Source organism: Prionailurus viverrinus, chromosome A1 (assembly GCF_022837055.1).
Source record: "Prionailurus viverrinus isolate Anna chromosome A1, UM_Priviv_1.0, whole genome shotgun sequence".
NCBI lineage: Eukaryota > Metazoa > Chordata > Mammalia > Carnivora > Felidae > Prionailurus > Prionailurus viverrinus.
In genome coordinates this window covers 19755679-19778983 of record NC_062561.1, presented here as the reverse complement: position 1 = coordinate 19778983, position 23305 = coordinate 19755679, and the positions used below count along the sequence as shown (strand labels likewise).

Below are 23305 nucleotides of genomic sequence, written 5' to 3'. Positions count from 1 at the left end.
ACAGTGATGTTAGCAGCGACTCTAGACATCCGTAAACAAATGTTAGTGGGGCTCCCAGGAACTGACTGGTGTTAACCAACATTAGCTCTTTTTGTAAATCTGCCCGGAAGCACTCGTTTTAAAATGTTCCCCTAAGTAGTTAAATTTTGCAGTTGGGATTATTACTGATTGAATTTTGGAAGGCCTCTGCACAAGTCATTATTGCAGTGTTAGAATTTAGTCTTAGAGAGCTACTTATTAGGCCTCCTTTCCCACATTTGAGAACAGACCCATTGTCTGGGGCCATGTGTGGCTTGTGGGGCCACTCGGACCTCGTCATCAGCTCATTAAGAGGAATTGTTCCCTTGTGCTTATCTCCATGGCAAGGGGACATACATCAGTATCATATGAAAGGAGTTGGCATCATCCGTGTAAGTGAAGAAAAGGAGAAGGCAAACACAGTCCTGTTTAGTAATGCTCAGTTATTATCCACTCTGCCAGGTAATTCTGCCACCTCAGGCTGTCTCAGAGAAATAAAATGCCAGTTTTGAATGAAGAGCAGTAATATTTGTTGGGCTCACTCAGATGAACTCATAACTAGTTTCATTTTTGCACCGTGGTTAATAAAGACTGCAGGCAATCTTGCATGACCCATCCTCAGGGCGGTAAAGTATGACAGTGCTCAGCACCAGCGTCACTGGGTGCCGAGTGCCCTCGTGCAAACTGTTCTGGAAAACTTGCGCCTAGAGTTTGGTAAGAAAGGAACAGCTATGAAGTTGAGATACAGTCTCTCAGTCCCAGAAAAATGGAACCTGGGCTATTAGGTATTCTAGTTTCTAAGGAATGCAGACCTGACCTTTTAGAAAATGGAACAGACCATACTTGGGAGTCCATCCTGTTACTCTGTACCCTTAGAACCTAGTGGGCCAGCAGGCTGGTGAGACCAGAAGCCACTGGTCAGCCCTGGCTTTAAACAGGAATAATGACCGTAGGCCTTTGCCTGGGGCTTTATTTATCTCAAGCTGAGAAAGGAATGATGTGAACTCTGTGGTCACCATCACCGGGCCTTAGCCTGGGAGGGGCCACCTGGTGTCACACAGCTGGGAGAGATGAACTTCCTCAGCATCAGTTGGTGTTAACCCTGGGTTTGAGTGCCCGAGGTGAGGACAGGGAAGGCACCAGAGCTGCTGGAAGTGGGAGGTTGGGACTCACAGAAGGTGGCGGAAGGAAAGGGGCCAGGGCAGCAGGCAGGAAGGGGAGCATAGCGCCACATGGCCACCATTGCTTTGTCCTGAAAATTGGCCACTGGATTGGTGTTCAGTGATTCTTGTCTTTGAATGGAGCTTAGTATTTTGCCAGAGAGCTTCTGAAACACACAGGGACCTCAGTGTAATCTTCCAAGAACCCTGGATATGTAAGAGGGAAGCCCGATGTCATTTTTTAGATGAGAATATCGAGCTACCACCCTCAAAGCCTCCAGCTGGTAGCTTGGGTCTCTCAAACCTTCTTTCAGTCCAAGAAAGCTACTTAGAGCCTTCTTTGCATCCTGCACTATACTAGGTACTGGGGCAGAGAAATGAGCATTGACTAACAGATGGCCCCTTCTGTGCTCCATGATGTTTTTTTGGTCTCTTTTCCACTCTAGAGGCCAAAGAGTTTCTTCGTGGGGCCCGAGGCTGCCCCTAGCTGTCCTACAATTCCTTATGTTCCCACCTTCTCCTCAGGGAGACTCTGGGTGGTCAGAGTTCCAAATCAGGCACCGAGTTGGTGAGCTTGGGAACTGGGCAGAGCCGACCGGACCAGAGAGCCCCAGAGGAGTGGAAAGACCACCTTCCCCTTTTGTGGGAATATCCGACCCCGATGTGAAGGGGCAGCTTTACGGGTCTTCTGTCCTGGGTCCTGTGGCTTCATTCCATCCTTCAGCAGAGATAAGACATTTGTGCAACTAATTTGATCTGGTGTGTGAAAAACCCATCAAAGCAGAGAGAGCTTTAGCACTAGAGTAACTGAAATGTTTCCAAGTCCAAGGGAAAAAAGCTAAGAAAGTATACTTCTATACAATATTCTCTGCATTTGAAACATTTTGGTATTTTTATTCCCTGTAGCAAGTGGACCATGATTGTGTGCTAGCTCTGTGGAAGGAAAGGCAAAGAAAAGGTTCCAGTTTCAGGGACCAGTTATGTTTCTGAAGTATCCATTACCAGTTGGATGGATATTATAGAAGCATAAGCCTGGACATTTATTGTCCCATGCCCACCGTGTCAAAGCTAATAACGATACTTGGGCTTTTTAGATCCTTTTTTATTCTTAGATAATACCTGTCATTTCATGACCAACTTTATGACCATAATTTTCCTTGCTAGCAGTATTTTTCTCAGGCTTTTAAGACTTTGTGGCAATTTAGTTTAACGGTAACTCGATTTAAAGCACAGATGAACTTTTTGGGATGGAACCCTCCACCAAGACTGGGATCTTCGGTTACGGGGGACGTGGTCACAGCCCCGGCTGTTGGCACACATGGCCTGTGTATTTGCTTCCTTTTTCCATAGTCCCAGCTCTTGGTTTTTCTCTTCCAACTCTTAGCATGTATAAGACTTTTGTTACAAGCATCTTCAAAGCCTTTTGGTAAAGAAAGGGACTAGTCGGTGGGGCATCTGGGTGGCTCAGTCAGTTAAGCCTCCGACTCAGATCATGATGTCACGGTTCATGAGTTCAAGCCCCTTATCAGGCTCTGTGCTGACAGCTCAGAGCCTGGAGCCTGCTTCAGATTCTGTGTGTCTCTCTCTGCCTCTACCCCGCTCACACTCTGTGTCTGTCTGTCAAAAATAAATGAACATTAAAAAAAATTTTTTTTAAAAAGAAAGGGGCTATTCGTCGATAAATATCCATCGGGAGAATTTGTACCTTTCCCTCTTTATCAGGTAAATTGCCTGTCAAGTTAGGAAAGGAAGTAGAATTCTCACATTCATCCTTTCCTGGGTTTGGGGAAGGACAGCAAAGGGTCAAGAGAGCAAGGTTTCTCTCTTTGCGAATCTCAGATTTAGGAGCATTTCTCATTGTATCACTGGAGAATTATTAGGATACAGGGGAAGAGATTTTTTTCTATTTCACACTTGGCTAATGCATAATAGATCAAAGAATTCGAAATTAGGGTTTTCACGGAGAGTGGACTCTTATCCAAGGGGTGGTGCTCCGTGGTGTGGTCATTAATTGCTGGCCTCTGGATCAGGCCAGGCTGTTTTTGAGCCAGCCCTTCTGGCTCTAAGCAGGGCTCTCTATCTCTCTGATCCTCAGTTTCCTCATCTCTAAAGTAAGGATAATATTGGAAAGGAAAACCCTCAAAGGTTGTCAAAAACCATAAATGATATAATGCATGTAAAATAATCAGCACAAGAGTAAGGGACAGTAAGTGACAGGTGTTAAGAATATTCTTGTTAATAAAAATTATAGTAATTTGTAAATCAAGTTTTGGATAGGATTTGTATTTCTCTCTGAACATAGCATTTTAAGTGGAAGTATAGCCACATGGACCTACTCCCTCAATTTATATTACACTCAACAGAAGTTTACTGATCTCTGTCTATATACCAGACTTTATAGCAGACACTTCGGATATGAAGGGCACTATGGCAACAGCCACTGCCTAAATGGTGCTATAGAGGCATGAGAATGGGGATGAGGTGGGACAGTTTGCCAGTTGTACTGAAAAATGGGAAGCCTCAGTGGAGGGAGTCACTGTTGATTTGGATCTTAGGAGATGAATGTGTTCTCATTGTTCTGAGGATCAGGAGGTTACCCAAAACAGAACTGCATGAACTCAGTACAGTGTTTTCAGGAACTTGCAGGCGGATAGAAGGGCAGCAGCTGCTCTGATCTTCCGTCTTAGCCGGTAAACAGCCAAATGTTGCCGATCTCGAACCAGCACTCCTAGTAGGATCCTATGTTCAGGTTCAGGCTGGCTGTGATCCAAGGATTCCCAGGGAGGCAGATCCATCCAGGGTCCCTTTGGTGTGAGATGGCCCCAAGTATCTGTTATCCGGGGGACCTCACATGTGTGGATTACTCACGAGCCTTTTCTGGTCCTTGGAGGTTTGGGAGACTTATGAATATGGGGGCTCTGAATATAAGAGAGCGAGTTCTCTGGGAGCAGGTGCATGACTGATTAGATTTTCACCAAGTAATCTAGGACTTTTCATCAAAGAAATGAAAGCTGCTATACTACTCTTAGGATGTAGAAGAGGACCTAAGTTGACATTTGAGCAGATGTTACCTTATGTCTGAAAATCTGTTTCAATAAAAAGAATAAAGGCTTCTCTACCCTTTTTCCTTAACAAGCATCAGACACAGCACCGGCCTCAGGGGCATGCTACCTGTGCAGTCACACAGGGCCCCATGCTTGGATGGGCCCCATGCTTGGGTTAATGTCCTGCTGTCACCATCTTGTCATTGTTAGTACATTTTTAGCAAGGGGCCCTGCATTTTCATTGTGCATGACGCCCCCCCCCCCAATTATGTAGCTAGGCCTACTAAGGCCTGTGTTCCCTCTTGGGCTGGTGAGAAGGGAAAGGAGGCCATTGCCAGTAAGTGTAGTCTTTGTAGTTGGCAGATCCTGGTAGTTGTGAAAAGTGAGGCTTTTGTGCACCGGTAAGAGCATTTGCAATGCAGTACTTGGAGCTCTCACCCGTGGAATGATAACCAGTTTTGAAATGCTTTCCAGTATAAATGCTACACTGATGTCAGATGAAACATGAATGTAAGAAGAAGGTATCTTTTGTTCTTTATAACCCTCAATCTGTGAACCTGGGGATGTTCCCTTACCTCGTTTTTAACTGCAAGGTGGTTAGATTGTGAATCCTTAAATCAAGAAGTCCCTGAGCAGCTTTATTACAAAGCTTGGAATCCAGCATTCATCACTGTGTTCCACTCATCTGTGTTGGAATATTAACAGTATTGGAGTCCCATAAATTATGTATTGGTTGCTGAATGTTGCTGCCAGCTATGAGTGGCAAAGCAGTTCCTTCTGTAGCTTATTTTGGTTTTACAAGATCACTGATGTGTATCAAGATGCCTTAACAAATGAAATGTAGTTCAAATCACCGGGTTACAAGTCTGTTCAAGTAGATAGATTTTCCTTCTTGCCCTTGAATGTCAGAATGGTGGCGCTCCATACTTTAAAATGTGTGAAGTAGCAGCCAAGAGACATAGAAAACAATTGACTCTTTTGTTAACAAATACCCGGTGAAAATTTTATATTAGTCATTAATTACTAAAGGGACTAGTAAGATGTTACACCAGTTCAAAGGAAAATCCAAAGAACAGACGTACGCATAGGCAATGGAGAACTGAAATGAATTTGTAGGTGGATTCACAATTGGCTTCTTCTGTGGGAGGGGGAGGGCAGGGGGATTAGTTATATCATCACTGGAAAGGTTCATTTGCAATAATACCAGGTTCATGTAACTTATAGAGTTATAGCAAAGTTAATGGTACTGAAAGATGCAGACCCCTACAGAATCAGACAACCCCAAAAGGTATGCTAGGTATCACCTGATATTTCATTTGAAGATACCAGTAATTTCTTTTTGCCCATTTCATTCCTTCACAGTCTGCCTGATAGTTCTTCCCCCACCCCTCCTATAATCATAATAATCTCAAAGATGATTCTCGATCACAAAAGGTTGGTCTCATAAGGTTTGGCTTGATTATTTACATTGTACGGTGAGAGTGTTAATTAGCCATATAGGTCTTCTTGGTTTGCTTTGCAAATAATAGAGCCAAAGAGTATTAAACAATAACTATCAAGCCTGCAGAATTAACTTCTGCCTGCAAGTTTTTATAAGGAATCTTGGATTGGGCTTTTCAAAGCCTCTGTTATTGGGTGTACCAAGATTAGGAAAGCTAGCCCAAAAGATTCTGCACCATATTTCACCTGTGGTATTTACAGCTTTGGTTGAATTCCTCGAGGTTGCCAACGTTTGCCAGGTCCCTGGCCTGGTAGTTTCCTTACTATCTGTAAGGCCAGGACCCTGCAAAGCCAGTACTAGGCCAGTTTTCCTGGGAAGACTTTGTAGGCATTGGCGCCATAAGTTCAAGTGGCTAGTCATATCTGATTCGATGAGCATCATTCTCTAATATGACACTCCAGGTAAAGACCTGGTTGCCAAGTCATATCCTTTGGATGGAGGCTAACTGAACCTACAAAATAAATATATTGCCATTAAATTTAAGGGGATCCAGTATTACTGTTTTAATTCCGGGGGAATCATTGAAAACTGGATGTCATGTTTAAATGTTTCTTTAGCTTATAAAAGCAGAGTTTACAAGATTATAGGTTAGACGTAGGGTAAAAAGTAAGAGAAAAGGCAGCCTCATAGATCCAAAGAACATTTAACACTATTCCAGACATATAACCACAGTAAAATGTCCCTCTTCAGTTCATTCAGTCCTGTGTAATTAATTCTTGTTCTGCTGGTTCTTGCTTTAGTAGTCTGCATTCATGAAGCCATCTGCAGCCAGACTAAAAAGAGTCCAGAAATCCAAGGAAATCCAGACTTGGTCCACTAGCACAGCTTACAAATTGTCTAAGCCGTGTCAGCTCTGTAACCTTTGCCCGAGAGTCTGTTCTTTGAAATAGCAATATTTTAAAATACCTGGTACATGTCGTCCTTTTCTGTGAAACTCTCGAGATTCTCCTTTCTGGCCTGTAGCTTATAACAGAGCCCTCAGGCAAGCATCAGAGTGAAACAAAAGTTATCTATAGATTATAGAGACTTTAATGGTTAGGTTTTGTTTTTGTTTTTTTTTTTTACTGTGACAGATAATATCATAAGGGAGGAGAATAAAATTCTCTATTGAGATAGCCTACATAAGTGTTTCCCAAGAGTTTTGATCGTTATTTCCCCAGAGGGGAAAACATATTATAGACAATGAGAGCTCTGATTAATCTCCAGGGTCCTCCCATAAAATATGCAACTTTAGAAATACTTATATATTAATAACATCTTATCTATACTGACTTGACCTAGGGAAGACTGAGCATCTCTTGTGATCTGACAACTCGTCCCATGAAACTCTTAAAATAGCAACAGAGCAAACGAATACAGTTATTTATAGCATCTCTCTTTTTATGAGGCAAAGGAACACATCTTTACAATTCTCAAGGATCCCTCCAGGAAATCTCAAAGATAGCTGTAGGTATAAAAAGTATCCCAAATTTTTTATTTTATTTTTTCAAAAGACAGGGTACAGTCTGGGAAGGCAAAATCAAAAGAGTTGTCAGAGATGTTTCTGGGACTTTAACCAAGTCAACATAAAGCTCTGAAAATAATTGTGGTGACACACAAAATCTTTGCTAGCTAGGCAGATTCTATAGAAGGTAAAAAATATCCTTTTGCATTGTAGTCAAAGGCATTAATCAGTAAGGCAAGGAAGCAGGCCATCAAAACTGAGGGAACTACGCCAAGATTTTAATGCATTTTATTGCTCTTTTTTCAGACTCGAGTATTATAAACCAAAGCAAATAAAATTCACGTTCCAAGTTTTATCCTTCATTTTTCTTTCTCATATTCTGGAACAAATTTATACTTTACTTTCGAACTGCCTTATTCATCCATATTCTCTCAAAAATGTACAATGGAGTTTTCCAGAGGCTGCATGACGAGTGGCATCAGAATAAATGCAGAAAGAGATGTTTATCTGGCTTGCTCCTGTAAAGCCACATACTATTTAGAAAGAGTTGCAGAAATGTTCAACAGTGCCATTTCTGTCATCAAAATTTGTCACTTTGGGAAGTACAGTTAATTTTCATCAAATATATGTTATTTATATTAAGATGGAATGGATTCGTTGCTAATTCCAAATGAATCGATATTTTTTTTAATTCTCAATTCTGACTTCAAATGCAATAAATATTGATAGTTATCACTTATTTAAACCAAAGCTCTTTGGTGTCCTCAAATAAGTTTTAAGAGTGCAAAGGGGTCCTGAGACAAAAAAGTTCGAGAACCATTGCTTTAAGACAAAACTGTTCTGTTTTCTCTTTGAAAAACAAAAGCCCACACATCGTCATATCTTGTTTCCATTACTGCCCCTGGCATAGTCTCAACCATCCATTTTAATTATAATAATTAACCAAAGTAACTAGTGTATATCTCCTAGAGAAAATTGGGAGGAGGGAGGATGTGGATAATTGAAAGCTGTCACATACAAGCATCCGAGCAGACCAGCAAAGCTCAGGAGCGCACACCACAGAAATTTCTCTTGCAACGTATGCCACTTTTATGTCTCCTTAAGGTGGCACGCGTGGATGTGTTCATTGGTGACTCACCTAAGTTGCAGCCTGCCTAGGATGTACAAAATAAAAAGGAAGTATATATAAGCTTAATATTATGCTTTGTAATCAAAGTTTCAGTATTCTGACTTACTTGGAAATTATCTAAGTGGGTATCCAACGATTATTTATTAATTAGTTCAACCTAATAGTAATCCATTTTAAGTTACCTAAAGATCTTAGGGATTATCTGTAAGTTGATGTGCCATAACACATAATTGCTAGTTTAGAGAAACTTTATCAAAACAATTAATTCAGTTGCGTTCAACACGAATTTATATTTTTAATAGTCTTAAGCATTATATAGGCATCATATTCGCTTGTTTGACCAGTTATCCTATATACACTTATAAGAAATCAACCCCATTAAAATATGTTGTACACTTGTGTTATACATAACACTGATAAATTAGAAAAAGACTAGCTGTGTTTTAAAATGTAACCATACTAGTCTCACTTGCCAAAGAATTAGCCTCAATTCTCTGAACTTAGGTTCTTAAAATGCTATTGAGTTAGTATTTTGTGTAAAAGAATTTTTAAGTCTAGTAAACGTAAAGTTTTAGAGGCCCAATTTCCTTTTTTTCTGTTAAGTTTAGGAAGAATGAATTTCTATAAACATTTGTTTCTCTTTATAAGCCAAATAGAACAAGTTCTTATAATTTAAGAAGTACTATAATCTAAAAAAAAGAAATTAAAACAAGAAAAAAGAAATAATACTGTAATCTAAGTTATTGACACCCTCTGGAAATACAATAGCACTCCATATACGAGAGGGACAGGCCTTACTGAAGTGTAGACGCAGACACACGGGGCTTTAACAGCATCTGTTCCACAACTTCAGCTGCAGGGCAAAAAGAAACACAAAAGCACACACAAAAAACCCCAGTCCAGATTTCAAGGAGTTGTTCTCCTTCCCAGTGGGCACAGAATCCTTAATTGATTTGAGCTCAACATAGAAACATAATTAGAAACAACCAAGGAGCCAGTTTCCTATTCCCTCACCCAATGGAGAATAATGTATATAACTTTTTGTTAGTGATGCTCAAATTGTCAGACCACGGAACTGGTCTTGGCTCTCCCCAAGAAGGAATAATTCATCAGCCATGTATGAACTAGAAAGAAAAATAAAACACAAAATGAGTAGAGAGGAAATGAAAACTAGAGAAAATAGAGAGTCAGCAAAACTCAAGTCTATTCCTGCTTTGGTTTCACTCTGGAAGCCAAGAAATGGCACCCTTTGGCTTAAGCCACCATGATGTGCCTCACACCTCAGGCAACATGGTTTACCTCGATCTGGCAGGAATGCAGTGGGCATTCCGATGAATGACCTCCAGTACTCTTAAAGGATACTTTTGGGGGGGGTGCCTGGGTGACTTAGTCGGTTATGCATCCAACTCTGGCTTGGGTCATGATCTCACAGTTCATGAGTTCAAGCCCTACACTGGGCTCTCTGCTGGGAGCCTGGGGCCTGCTTCAGATTCTGTGTCTCCCTCTCTCTCTGCCCCTCCCACACTTGCACTCTATGTCTCTCTCCTTCAAAAATCAACATTAAAAAAAGGATACTTTTCTTATAAAAGGTAAAATCAGGGGCACCTGGGTAGCTCAGTCGGTTGAACATCCAACTCTTGATGTCAGCTCAGGTTGTGATCCCAGGGTGGTGGGATTGAGCCCTGTGTCCAGCTCCACACTGAGCATGGAGCCTACTGAAGATTCTCTCTCTCTCTCTCTCTCTCTCTCTCTCTCTCTCTCTCTCTCTCCCTCTGTCCTTCTCCCCACCTCACACACTCTCTAAAGTAAAATTTTTTTTTAAAGGTAAAATCATGACTTTAGAACAAATACAGCACAAACATGTGCCACAGATTTTATATATAATAAATCAATTAAGGAAAGAGCTAGTACTATCTTACACTGAGTTCAACAATCAGCTTTTTCCCTTAAGTGTTGGTAACTGACAAAAACTCTCTCTTCCTGGGCCTCAGCATCTTAAACATTTTGATTCCATCTGATTTCTTTTTTTTTTTTTTTTTTTTTCAACGTTTATTTATTTTTGGGACAGAGAGAGACAGAGCATGAATGGGGGAGGGGCAGAGAGAGAGGGAGACACAGAATCGGAAACAGGCTCCAGGCTCCGAGCCATCAGCCCAGAGCCCGACGCGGGGCTCGAACTCACGGACCGCGAGATCGTGACCTGGCTGAAGTCGGACGCTTAACCGACTGCGCCACCGAGGCGCCCCTCCATCTGATTTCTAAGACCTGTGCTTGGGGCTCAAGGGTGAGCATGCGCACTGATTGACTTTGCTGGGCTTCCTGCCTTTAGGGCTTTCATTTGCTCTCCAGAACTGTCACTGACTTTTGCTTTCTTTTGCAGTGACAAAGTCCAGGCCCTTTCCTATGCGCAGCACACACGGCAGCTCATCTCCTGCGGTGGTGACGGTGGGATTGTGGTCTGGAACATGGACGTGGAGAGGCAGGAGGTATGTGTCACAGCAGGTCACAGGACCACTCCATGGCCGCTGGGCTGGACTGTGCGGTTCTGGGTCTGCCGAGGAATGCCTCAGCCTCCCCTTCTGCTCATTTCTGCTTTATTTTATGATTAAACTGTGAAATAAGACATGTTATGTCAGAGAATAAAAAATTTTCGGGGGCGCCTAGGTGGCTCAGTCGGTTGTCCGACTTTGGCTCAGGTCGTGATCTCACGGTTTATGGGTTCACGCCCCGTGTCCGGCTCTGTGCTGACAGCTCAGAGCCTGGAGCCTGCTTCAGACTCTGTGTCTCCCTCTCTCTCTGCCCCTTCCCCACTCAGGTTCTGTCTCTCTCTGTCTCTCAAAACTAAATAAACCTTAAAGAATTTTTTTCCGTACAAAAGGAAATTCCATTTTTTGTACCCCTCACAAATTGGCATGTAACATTCATGCAATAGAGATTTCATAAGAATTTCGACCGAGACTAAGCTGTTCAGACTTTGAATCTGTTGCTCCATTCATAACCAAAGTTCAGGTGGGAAAAGGGAACCGTCTATTTTCAGGCGATTACTCCCTAAAGTGCCCTAGGAGCATAGAAAACTCATGTGCTTTATGTTAGAGAACGGTGGCTAACATGTGAGAAATGGTACTTGATGAAGTCAGAGTCTTTTTAGTTTGATATTAGTAGAAATATCAGAAATAACTATTTTTGTGCTTTCAACCATTCTCCAGATATAAATATATACTTTGTCATTTTTAAGCATACATTTAAGTTTTATCATAGGACTCTTTATGAGTTTTCTTTTTTCATCTTTGAGCATCTTAACAACTGATCTGTTTACTGAATATCCCCTTTGACAAGGACTTTGAAGTTAACCATTTTCTCATTTCCCTAGAATTACGCGGGGTGAACTTTCCCTCTGACAGTGTATATTCTTCTAATTTATTTCTTTGCAGGGTGTAAGACTTAGAAAAGCAACACTTTAAAAAGACAAAAGCAATTTCCCAACTTCTTTCCACGCCCTCACCCCAATCTCATTTCAAGAGAGTAGTTGCTATTATCCACAATGTAATGCCTTTCAAATGCCAGTAATTAAATGCTTAAGAAGATTAAAGCCTGACTTGCCCAAACCATAAATCCATGGGAGTTCTATTAGTAACTAATTAAAATGATCATTACGCTTTGGAAGTGGGGAATTGTAGAATATGGCTTTTGAAAGCACTGCTTGGCCCCTTCAGTGTAACAGCAGGGAAATCGGTGCAGTGTGCGGTGACCATGCCAGCCAGGCCGTCCATGTGACTGTGGATCTGTGCTGTAGCCTGCTTTGGGTGAGGGACGGTCACACCTAGTCTGTCCTGACTTCTTCCCAGGCCTAACTGACCAGACCAGGAGAGGGGGAGCCACCGGACTTTTTTCCCTCAGTGCATGCAGCCTCCACCCTTGGTGGACAGAGGCCCCAAAGAGGATAATGATGTGGTTTCCAGAGATGAAACCAGGTGGTTGATGGGCTGTCCTTTGAGTCATCTTGCTTAAGTGACACCCTTTGACATGCGGATATCAAAGGGGCACTTGGTACTTGCTGACTGTTTTGAATCTTCTTCTTTGAGTGATAGTTCCAGCCATTTCTTGCAAGGGTCATCTTTTAGAAATGTAAAGACCTGAGATGTATCTGTGGAGCTTCTGGGTCCTGGCAAATGCTATGCAGGGTGCTTAACTCAGGAGGCTGGAGACTTGTAAGGAAGCAGTCCCTGTGCTGGCTGACTTTCTGGAAGAAAAGACATGTGGGTCTTTTCTGTTATTAAATGGTATGAAGGATTCGATTGTAGTTGTTGTAAGATAGAACATTAGTGCCCGGTATTTAGGAAGGGGCGTTACCATTGTTGGCTTTCTCAGCAGAGAGTTTGTGCAAGGACATGGCGCTGAAATGAAAGATTGATGGGGCCCGGATGTGCTCCGACCAGAACAGGAAACACCACAAGTAAAGACCAGGTGAACAAGAGAAGCCACCCTATGCTTTGAGCAGTAGAAGCAGTCAGAGGTGATTGGCGTTGGGGAGCAGAGGGAGACTGAGTGGCTGAGCACGCATCGAGTTGACATCTCATAGGCTAAACCTGTGTTTCTCTTGTTCGTGAAACCCATTTTGTCAAGAATCGTTATCATTTTTTAGACGTATATACAATACATGTTCTTTGTAGAAAAATCACAGAGTGCTCATTAACAAATAGAAAACATGTCACCCACCCCAGAAATATCACCCGTAACATGTTGGCAAAAGTCCTTCCTTATAGTTTTCTCTGCAAATACACATGTACAAGCATTGCGGGGGGCAGGGGGTGGATAAAAAATGGAATCATACCACACATGCTGATTTTGTTCCCTTTTCCTGATCTTTACTCCCATTTCCCCCTCATAGACACCCACTGTGACGCATTTGATACATGTCCTAAACCTGTATGCTTCCTTACAAAAGATGCAGTAGTGTGTGTATGTGACTCTTTTGTGAATTTTCCTGCATCATAAGTGTTTTGAAAAATCACAACATAGATAAGTCTTTCAGGGATAAAATGTTTTTGCCTGAAAACTTTGTATTACTTTGTCAAATCTGTCTTTAAACTGATTAGAGCATGCAAATTACAAAGCAAATCAAGGCTTACTTCCTAATAACTCTTTGGTTTTGCTAAAATAAATAAACCAAGAATTGGAACTCCTAAAATGTCATCTTTTTACTTTTCTTTTTTGAGACAGTGTGTATAGCTTTAGGTTCATTTCTGCTTGGAGGTGGGAGAATAGGCTAACCCCCCAAATCTGTCCCATAACAGGTCTTCTTTGGGAAAGGATTACATCAACAGACAAAAGCCTTTCCAAGCCTTGGCTATGCTGCTGTCCGTTGAATCTCGTAGAGAGAGGGGATGGGCTGTTGTTTGCCACATTTCTGAAACTTGTTTGATCTCAGGCTTCTTTTATATAGTAAGTGGCCTGCGAGTCACATTGGAGTTTCCTGGAATTCACTTTTGAGAAACCCTGGAGTTGGATATATTTGTCCAGGTTCCTTGGGTTCAGTGATAGGTGGAAAGAGATCAGTCTCTCTGCCAAATGATGAAACGTACAGAGTTGAACATGGAACTCTAGAAACAGATGTAGAGTCACCATTTGCATAATCCGTAAAGATTTGCTAAGGAATAACTTTAAGCTTAATATGTCTTTAAAACGCATTTGATACAGTTTCGAGTACTCGTGATGGGGTTGGGAAATAGCGAACAGAGGCGGAATAGTATGTGGTCCATGAGGCAAAGAGCAAAGCCTGCACCCTTGCTGGGCCCTGCCGTGAGTGGAAGGTGGACATGCGGCTTCCCTGAGTACCCACTGAGGCCACATTGTATTCTTCCCACACAGGTAGCTGTGTATATGTGTCATGTGCAGTTACACATAATTATATACAGCCAGAGCAGATATACGATCTGAGAATATGTGATAAAGTCACCATGGCTCTCAGAACTCTGTGTGGTGTGGCCCCAGCCATCCCTGAATGCGCCTGAGCCCCAGCCTGTGCTGTTCCGCTCTCATGGTACTCTGCGTCGCCTTCTCAGGCCTTAGCACTTTCACTTATTTAAGTAATTGACATTCATAATATTTTCTTGTGTAGTCTTCCCTGATAAGTTATAAGCTCCATGATGACAGAGATTCTTTTAATTCACCACTACGTCCCCCAGGGCTCGACGCACAATAGGCCTTCAGTGAATATTTTTTCAATGACTAACTGAGCAATCATACCTCTGTTTCTTGTAAACACATCTTGATTCTGTAACTTTCATCGGTGTTAATCGTTCATTGTCCTCACTGCTCCTCACTGTGTCCTGTTGTGTGCTTTATTTCACAAGACCCCTGAATGGTTGGACAGCGACTCCTGCCAAAAATGTGATCAGCCTTTCTTCTGGAACTTCAAGCAAATGTGGGACAGTAAGAAAATTGGCCTAAGACAGGTGGGTGATACAGATCCCTCATCAGAATGTAATAGAGCGGAAATAACTTCACCCGTGATCTTAGAAGAACCAGCACCCTGGGCAGAAGTTGGCGGGGACGGTGTGGGGGGCGGGGGGGGGGGGGGTCAGTTATAACCCTGCAGCCACTTTGTGACTGCACATTAATTTATTCCCTTATCGACTGCAGCTCATTCCTTCTGGGTTCAGTTTCTGTAGTGCCTTGTTCCAAGTAGTTAAGGGATGTGATTTTAGAATTCTAGTGGCGTCTACCGAAACACATCTTAAAATTAGAGGGGTCACGCTTAGCTCCTAGTGGTACCAAACCATGAAATTATGTAAGTGGTGTTTATTTCTTCTTAATAATTTCACTTTCTCTCCTGCCATCTTAGTTTTCGTCATTTAGATCTACTCATAATAATAGAGCATTTTCAGTCTGATTCGAGGTTGGATTTGGTCCTCCCCAAGGAAATCAGTGTTAGTCACCCAGCCTGAGCATGGCCTGAGCATGAATTGGGCTTCACTCATGTTCTCCTTCATCCAGCAGCATAATCTGTGGAGTTCATACTAATGATGGCTGGGAAGGACCGAGAATGGGAGAAAGGGGGCTGTGGTAGGGGTGGGGGAAGGGGCGGGTGCGGTGGCACGAGCAGATGTCTTTCCAGCAGCTTTCCTTTGAATAAAGAGCCCCGAAGAGAACACGCCTGGTGTGTTCCTTCAGTTTCCTGGGGCGCTCTTGTTTAACATCCTCCCCTGAATGCTGTTGACCACTCCTGAGCCTGGTAAGGCAGAGGCGTGGGAGCCACAGCAAGCGTGTGCTCTCTCTCCCACCAGCACCACTGCCGCAAGTGTGGGAAGGCCGTCTGCGGCAAGTGCAGCTCCAAGCGCTCCTCCATCCCCCTGATGGGCTTCGAGTTTGAAGTGAGGGTCTGTGACAGCTGCCACGAGGCCATCACCGATGAAGAGTGAGTTCCAGCAATGTGCAGGGCTGTCAGGGTGAAGGAGAGAATGTGATCTGGGAAGCTGTCCTCGGCACCTCAGCCGTGACCAACGGTGTCCTCGTTCCTGCTGGTTTAGAATATAGGCCATGGCGGGGCGCCTGGGTGGCTCAGTGGTTAAGTGTCCTTGTTTTGGCTCAGGTCATGACCTAATGGTTCATTGGATTGAGCCTCACTGCTTGGGATTCTCTTTCTCCCCTTTCTCTCATGCTTACCCCCTCCTCCTCTCTAAATAAATAAATAAACTTAAAAAAATTTATAGAATATAGACCATGGCAAGTGGGTAAAGCCCTCCTTCCTTCCAAGAGATACGTGTTCTCTTACGAGTCAGGAAAAGGGAGTACATGTGAAGAATTCATGTCTTCTGTGCTTTTCTCCACCCCCAAGGACATGTGCACTGCAAACAGATGTTCTTCCAGCAAACCCTTCTATCTGTTTATTTCCTTAAGGGTTGCTCAGGAGTGTAGGAACCCAAGCTTCACTTTCTAGCCCAAGCTGGTATCTTTACAGGAGCTGAATCAGCCCACAGGCTCCAGAAGTTGGCGTCTTCTCCAGAATCGCTAAGCCACTTTACCTAAGAGGCCAGGACTTCCGGCCGTGCGGCTACTCAGTCTTGCTTGTTGGTCTTGCCCAATAACCTAGGACCTTAGGTTACTGCACGTCAGCGTTGGGGTGTGTACGTGGAGGGGCACATCTGTGTTACCCCTTGAATGCCGCTACTTCCAAAGTGCCCCAGGAGTAAACAGAATGCTTTGCAACACGTTCCCCTTATATAATGGATGACGGCACGCTCTCCTGAGGAACTTACCTGCCTGATTCTCCCCCACCTACTCCCGTACCTTGTCTACAGTAGAATCGTTTTAAGTATAAGATAGGTGTCTTGTAAGCGGCACGTAGATAGAAACACATTTAAAATGCACCGGAGGAAGTCAGCATTTAAAGGAAATTCTTGGCAATTAATAAAGCAAAGCATTCTCTTACAGATAACCCTAATTTATGTGTTTTTTCCTTCTTATTTATCCATATCAAATATAAATTAAGATGCCCTTGCATCAATAAGCATTTATATTCATTGATTATTTTCCACTCATCATATGTGATGGAATTCATAAGAGAGTTCTTTTCATTAGAGAGCTGCAAGAAACTTTAGAGATATTCTAAATTAATTCTTCATTTAATAGATAAATACACAGACCCAGATAGCCTAGGCAACAGCACATTGAACCTAAATCTTGAATTCTAAATATTTGAAAGTGACCGTTTTAGAATACTCAAGATCTGTGCTGCAGACTTAGCTACAGGTAACAGCCGTCTTCAGAGAGCCCACTGCAGAGTGGGCCCCCTTGAAACACGAGGAGAGGACAGCCGTCTCCTTCCCTATGTCCCTCCTTCCCCCTCCTCCCCATGTCACCGTTTGTCCTGCCTCTTCTGCTTTGCCTCTAGACAACCTAGGCAGTTGACAAGACTTCTTACCAAAAAAAAAAAAAAAAAAAGCACAGATGAAAAAATACAAAACAAATAATGATGTTTGTTGATAGGTTGTTTTACCGGTTAAAGAGTTAGAACACCATAGAAAAACTAAGAAGCCTGCGAGCTAACACCAGGAACACAAGGAAATAGATTAGGCAGCCCTTCAGTTAGAATGGTAATAGTATCTTAGGCTTTGTAACAGGTGTGCTTTTTGTTTTTAATAGGCACAGGTACCAGCAAGTTCTTCTGAGACTTAGCAAAAGCATTGAGGCGTTTGTTTTAAGATTTGTCAAAAGCATCAATAGAGATTTTCATAGGCTCTATCAGAGCAACAAATAATCCGTAAGACTTTGGGAAATGTCATCATCTCTTTCCCATTCTGGAGAAGACAAGAATCGTTGCACCTTAAGAAAAAAAATCATTAACAGGTTCCCAGGGACTAACAGTAGATATAAAGAGTAATTTTAAAGTGAGTAAGTCTTGGGGCGCCTGGCTGGCTCAGTCGGTAGAGCATGCAACTCTTGACCTAGGGGTTGTGAGTTGGGGCCCCATGTTGGGTACAGACTTTACTTAAAAATAAAATTTAAAAAAAAAAATTAAAAAATAGGGGCACCTGTGTGGCTTATTTGGTTGAGCGTCCAACTTCAGCTAGGTCATGATCTCATGGTCCATGAGTTCGAGCACTGCATTGGGCTCTGTGCTGACAGCTCAGCTCAGAGCCTAGAGCCTGCCTTGGATTCTGTGTCTCCCTCTCTCTCTGCCCCTCCCCCTGCTTATAATCTGGCTCTCTCTCTCAAAAATAAATAAACATTAAAAAATAATAATAAATAATGTGAAGCAGTCTTAGCCATTTGGCTGCAAATTAGAGCTTAATGACACCTTAGGTCTCTTTCATTCATGTGTCACTACTTTTCACTCTCGGAAACTTACTTTGCTCCTTCTAGACGTGCACCCACGGCTACCTTCCATGACAGTAAACATAACATTGTGCATGTGCATTTCGATGCAACCAGAGGATGGTTACTGACTTCTGGAACTGACAAGGTTATTAAGGTAGGATGCCATCTCATTTTAGAAGCTTTCCATCTTTGGCCCTATGTAAATATACCGGAGCCCCAAGACTGTGTGAGGTCTGCTCACAAGGTTACTCTCAGCGGTGAGTGTTTTTGAGAACCCATTACGTGCCAGGCCCCACACCAGGACACGGGCTTCACACACCAAAATCGGACGTGGCTCTTGGCTGCAGGCAGCGGGTAGTCTACTGGGGACGTACTCTGTCTTTTCGACGGTTACTAATAGGTCATGTGTTCAGCAGCCAAAAGAGTGATACAGGCAAGAATTACCTGAAGAATTCAGTGGAGGGGGATGGGGCTGCTGGAGATGGCTTCAGGAAGGTGGTGGGGTTTGAGCCGAGCATTGAAGGAAAGGAAGGACTCAGGTAAGCCAACAAGAAATAAACGAGCTCTTTCCCCCGTGAGATCAATTAATCCAGAAGCATTCCTCCAGGGCCTCTCTGAGGACTGTGCTGGACCGCATGGAGCATGGATTTGGTACTACAGCAGAGGCCCAGGACAGGAGGGGCCACAGCTGCGCCACCCCTGACAAACAGGCACAGGGTCGCCTGGCACACCGGCCCACTCTGGGCCCTTCTTGGAGGCGGCCACAGGATGCAGTGGCTACAATAACCCCCTTCGAAGCCACTAGGCCTCTGTGACTTGGGACAAGCTAGAAGTCAAGTCTGGGAGCCTTGGTTCCTTCATTTTTGAAAATGAGACATCTTAGAGGACCTTGAGAAGACTGAATGAGGGAAGATATAGGAAGGACGCAGCACATCCCTGGCGCCCATTGGGTGCCTAACACAAGTCTGTTCCCTTGCCCCTTAAGTGAATCTGATCTGCCTTATTCTCCACTGGCTGGATTGAAATTCCCCACAGCCACGGTTTTAAAGTTTACGTGAAACATTTTCATGGCAAAATACTACTTAATAGATTTAGAAAGCACGTTAGCATAGCTCCTAGTTGCTTGTCAAAACGTTCGCTTGCATTCGATGGGGACTGTTTATCCTTAGCACAATTGAATTTTTAATTCATCAGATGTTTTCTTTTCCTTTTCACAGTTGTGGGATATGACCCCAGTCGTGTCTTGATGACACTGCAGGCATCACAAAGATAGTATTTACTCAAGAAACGGTTGTTCTAATCCACATCATTACTGGAGCTGCAAGCGGACGTGTGAGAGTTCGAGAGAAACTGCAGAGTGGGGCTGAGCTGACGGGGTAGCAACGCGTACAGGGGTGAGCTCGTGAGTGAACGCTGGCGAGGGAGACTTTCAACGCGTTCATACGATATAAAAGAAGATATTTTTTTAGCAAATGGTTTATACGGTCTGGCTGTGCTACATTGTTTTGAGCATACTGAAAACTTTGTGTGGGGTGTTTAATTTTTACATTTTTCAACACTTCGTTTTAGTTGTTGCTTTGCGTGTTGGAGAAATGACGGAGGCATCTGTTCAGGGTATTTTTGGTCATTATAAAGTCGTTTCCATGTTTTCTTCACTTCCGGCACATATTCTGTGGTCAGCGTCTTTTTCTTCTGTTACCTACTCTCCGCTTCATCGGCTCTTTGCCAGTGTGTTTATATTTACGCTCTTTCTTCTCAGCGCTTCCGCTTTCACAGAAATCCTCTTCAACAGAGAGAGCTGGGAAACCATTCATGTGGGTTTTCCAACCGACTGCTTGAATCACGTGAAGAGTTATCCCTTTGACACGTCTCACTCGCTCATGTTCTGAGTAGACATGACCTTGTGCTTCTGCCTCTGTGTCTCCGTCTTTCCCACGTTACAAAAAGGCTGTGAGAAAGCTGCTCCCAACCACCATCACCACAGAGGTGGGTGATTGTAACTCAGAGCTTCAACTCGCAGTGCCTGGGTCATTTCTAATTCAGGTGGAGCTGTCTGAGCCTTTTCTGTTTTGGCTTTATTCACATAGCTCTTCCTCACTCACAATATTCAAAACAAACACAACACAACAAAACAAAAACCCATGACCTTCGGGGGGGGGGGGGGGAGCATCTGTAAGATGTGTTTCTCCACGCTGCATCTCTGAATTTGAATGTGTTCGTTACTGCGAGATCGTATCCTGCTCTACTCACCATCTGTATTCTCTTCCCCTTTAAAAACTAGATATTTAAAGATTTTGATCTTAATGTATTTCAGAACACTGTGCACACTTTCGTACTAAACCTGTGTGATCTGAGACGTAAAAGGTACCGAGTCGTACAGCTCATACTGTGTTCCGGTTGGGAATGTTAAAAAATTTTTAAAAAGTGGGTGGGGAGCTTAGAAAATGAACCTGAAGAGCTCTCAGTTGAAGGGAATCCAGACAGACTTGATGAAGTGAAATACTCTTATGTGTAGTGACTCACCTCAGGCCATTGAAGTCCCTTTTAGGAATCTTATTTTCACCTGTAAAGCCAGACTGCGTTAGCGGCAGGCATGCACGATGAGCCGGCCCGTTGTGCATGCTTTACGTGTACCGCCTCGTCACCCTCCCCTGGCAGGGGCGGCCGGGGATCACTAAGTCTCTTGAGATCACCAGGTTAAATCAAGCCTCGCCGATAAACAGGCCAATGACTTGCCCTTCGCTATCCATATTAGCTTGTGCATTCCTGATTTGACAGTTTTTTGGTGGTAGTATTTGAACTGCTCCCGATTTTTCTTTCGCTTCGGGGGAAGCCATTTTTTTGCCCCTCAGCGACTATTCATTGCTTTTCTTTCCAACCAGGAAAAGTACTACCAGCCTTACGTGGCTGCCGTACTCCCATTGTCTGAAGACCCCTGACACTGGCCCGTGTACGACCGGGGAGGGGGCTTCCTAGAGAGGGTCCGCTGCTGCAGCGCTGGGACGCACGCCCCGTGCAGCCAGAGTAATGGCGGCCATCACCCGAGACCTCAGACCGGATGAGCTCACGTGCCCAAACGCTAAGGTTGCGTGTGTGCGTGCGCACGCCCACGGAAGCGGTTACCACCGGTCACGTCGCTGTCCCCTTCCACATGACCCTTGCTTACCATCAGTTAGTTGCCTGTTATAACCAATCCGAGTCTTTCCTGCATCATTGTGAGAGAGCTTTAAAAAGGGAATTCAAATATTCAAATATCTATATTATAGTCTACTACCAGAACTTGGAGCCGCTTACTAAGTTGCACATGATAAAGAACCATGTGTTGGAAATGAGTAATAGAAATTAATCTGTTTTCCCTTCCTGGGTTTTGGAGCGTGGCCTGTATACGGAGAGGGAGAAGTGTTAGGGAAGCAGTAGACCAGTGCCCCTCAAGCCTGACGTGGATGTGGGTTAGGTCTAGACGAGCTCACACCCCACCGGGGAAGCTGCCTGCCCCTATGGGGTCACGAGTGTATACCACGGTCCCCCTGGTCCGTGACCCTGCACTTCACTGCAGCCATCTCCCTCCCAGCACGGCGGGACCCCAGCCCTCAGAGCCACTCGGAGGTCGAAACCACTCGACACCCCACCGATGAGAGTCGCGATCGGAAACCACAGATGTGTCGTGGCATCCGCTGCTCCGCCTTTTCCTTTTTCCTCGTCTGTGTGGGTGCTTGAATTTGGTGAGAAGCGCTTAGCAAACCAACTGTGCGTTTTGTGATACTGTGAATTCTTTGAGTTTTACATTGAGTGCCTCCGCCATTTTTGTGACTCATGGAGAGAGAGACGCGGGTGGTGAGTGTCTTCCAAGCATTTTGTGGCTGGAGGCTTCACCCATTAGGAGTGAAGGCTGGCACCAGCACTTGGCTCTGCTCCTGTCCAGGTTAACTGTCATAGTTCTTGTTTTGCCCTATTGGAATTGCACTTTACATATGTTTTTGCTCTGTTACTTGACCAGTTCCGGCAAGTGATGCCTTACCTGAAACTGGCAAAACTGCACACATGTCATGCACAGACTTATTCTTCGTTCCGTAGGATAAAACGAATCACCTGCTCTCAGTTTCTCCAAAGAAATGTTACTGGAACCTCTAGCTGCCTGGGTTTGTGTCCACAGTAGCGAAAGTCGTTTTAAATTAAGCACTTGGAATTGCATGTCTTTTTATATGTGGTCAGTCGACGACGTGTTTCTCATTTGGTTGTTTGAATTATTCAAGGAATCCTAAAATCACAAAACTGGAAGGGATCTTCAGAGATCTAGAATGTTCCAAGCAGAAAACATGTAGTCACACCAGGCAGTTGGATACAGCTGAGGTGTAAACAAGAGAACCTAAAAGAAGAATTTTTGAGGAACAGTTGCTTTTGGACCTTAACTAGTAATGGCATGACTAGGAGCAGTGACCTCCAAGCAGCTCTTGGGAACCAGATTTGATGCTCTTATAGGTGAACCTGACACTTCTTTTGGCTCCAGCCTTGTTTACGAGTGGATGGGTACTACTCAATGAGGCAACTATTGCTGGTTTGATCAGAATAAACTCATTCTGGCGCTCTTCTCCATGGACCACCCCAGCAGCCAAATCCAAGTGGAAATCCGAGGGTGTTGAAAATTCATCTTCCCTTTTGTCTGAAGGCTAGCCTTGAGTCGGTCTTTCTTAGGGAACGTGATCACCTTTTCATGGTTTGGGATTCATTTTTTTTTTTAATGTTTATTTATCTTTGAGAGAAAGAGACAGAGTGCGAGTGGGAGAGGGACAGAGAGACAGACACACAGAATCCGAAGCAGACTCCAGGCTCTGAGCTGTCAGTCAGCACACAGCCGGACATGGGCCTCGAACTCGTGAACCATGACATCATGACCTGAGCCCAACCGACTGAGCCACCCAGGTGCCCCAGATTCACTTTTAAAAAGCATAATTTACTTTTGCTTAAAAATCAATTTTTAAAGCCTGGATTTTGACTTTTAAGTAAAGGGATAGCTCTAAACTGTGTACCAAAGTTACTGGCCACAAATATTCATTAAATGAGATTCCTTTGCTTTTGCCTTTTCATTGTTTAATTGTATGTAAGCAATCTCCTTCACTAAGATATATATTTTAAAGTAAAAGAAAGCACTTTGCCCAAACAGTCTTCTTTTTCTCTCCTTTAAAACAATGG

The 23305-nt window shown here is 43.6% G+C and overlaps 1 protein-coding gene across 1 annotated transcript in view; it reads left to right on the top strand.

The window, feature by feature from the left end:
* WDFY2 (WD repeat and FYVE domain containing 2) overlaps positions 1-22571 on the top strand; it is a 175817-nt gene extending 153246 nt beyond the window's left edge. Inside the window, exons 9-13 of the mRNA XM_047850493.1 lie at positions 10677-10782; positions 14650-14751; positions 15583-15713; positions 18161-18269; positions 19333-22571. Coding sequence (XP_047706449.1) covers positions 10677-10782; positions 14650-14751; positions 15583-15713; positions 18161-18269; positions 19333-19362 — 478 coding nt within the window. The 3' untranslated portion in view covers positions 19363-22571. The remainder of the gene's footprint in view (positions 1-10676; positions 10783-14649; positions 14752-15582; positions 15714-18160; positions 18270-19332) is intronic.
* Positions 22572-23305: the final 734 nt, after the last annotated feature.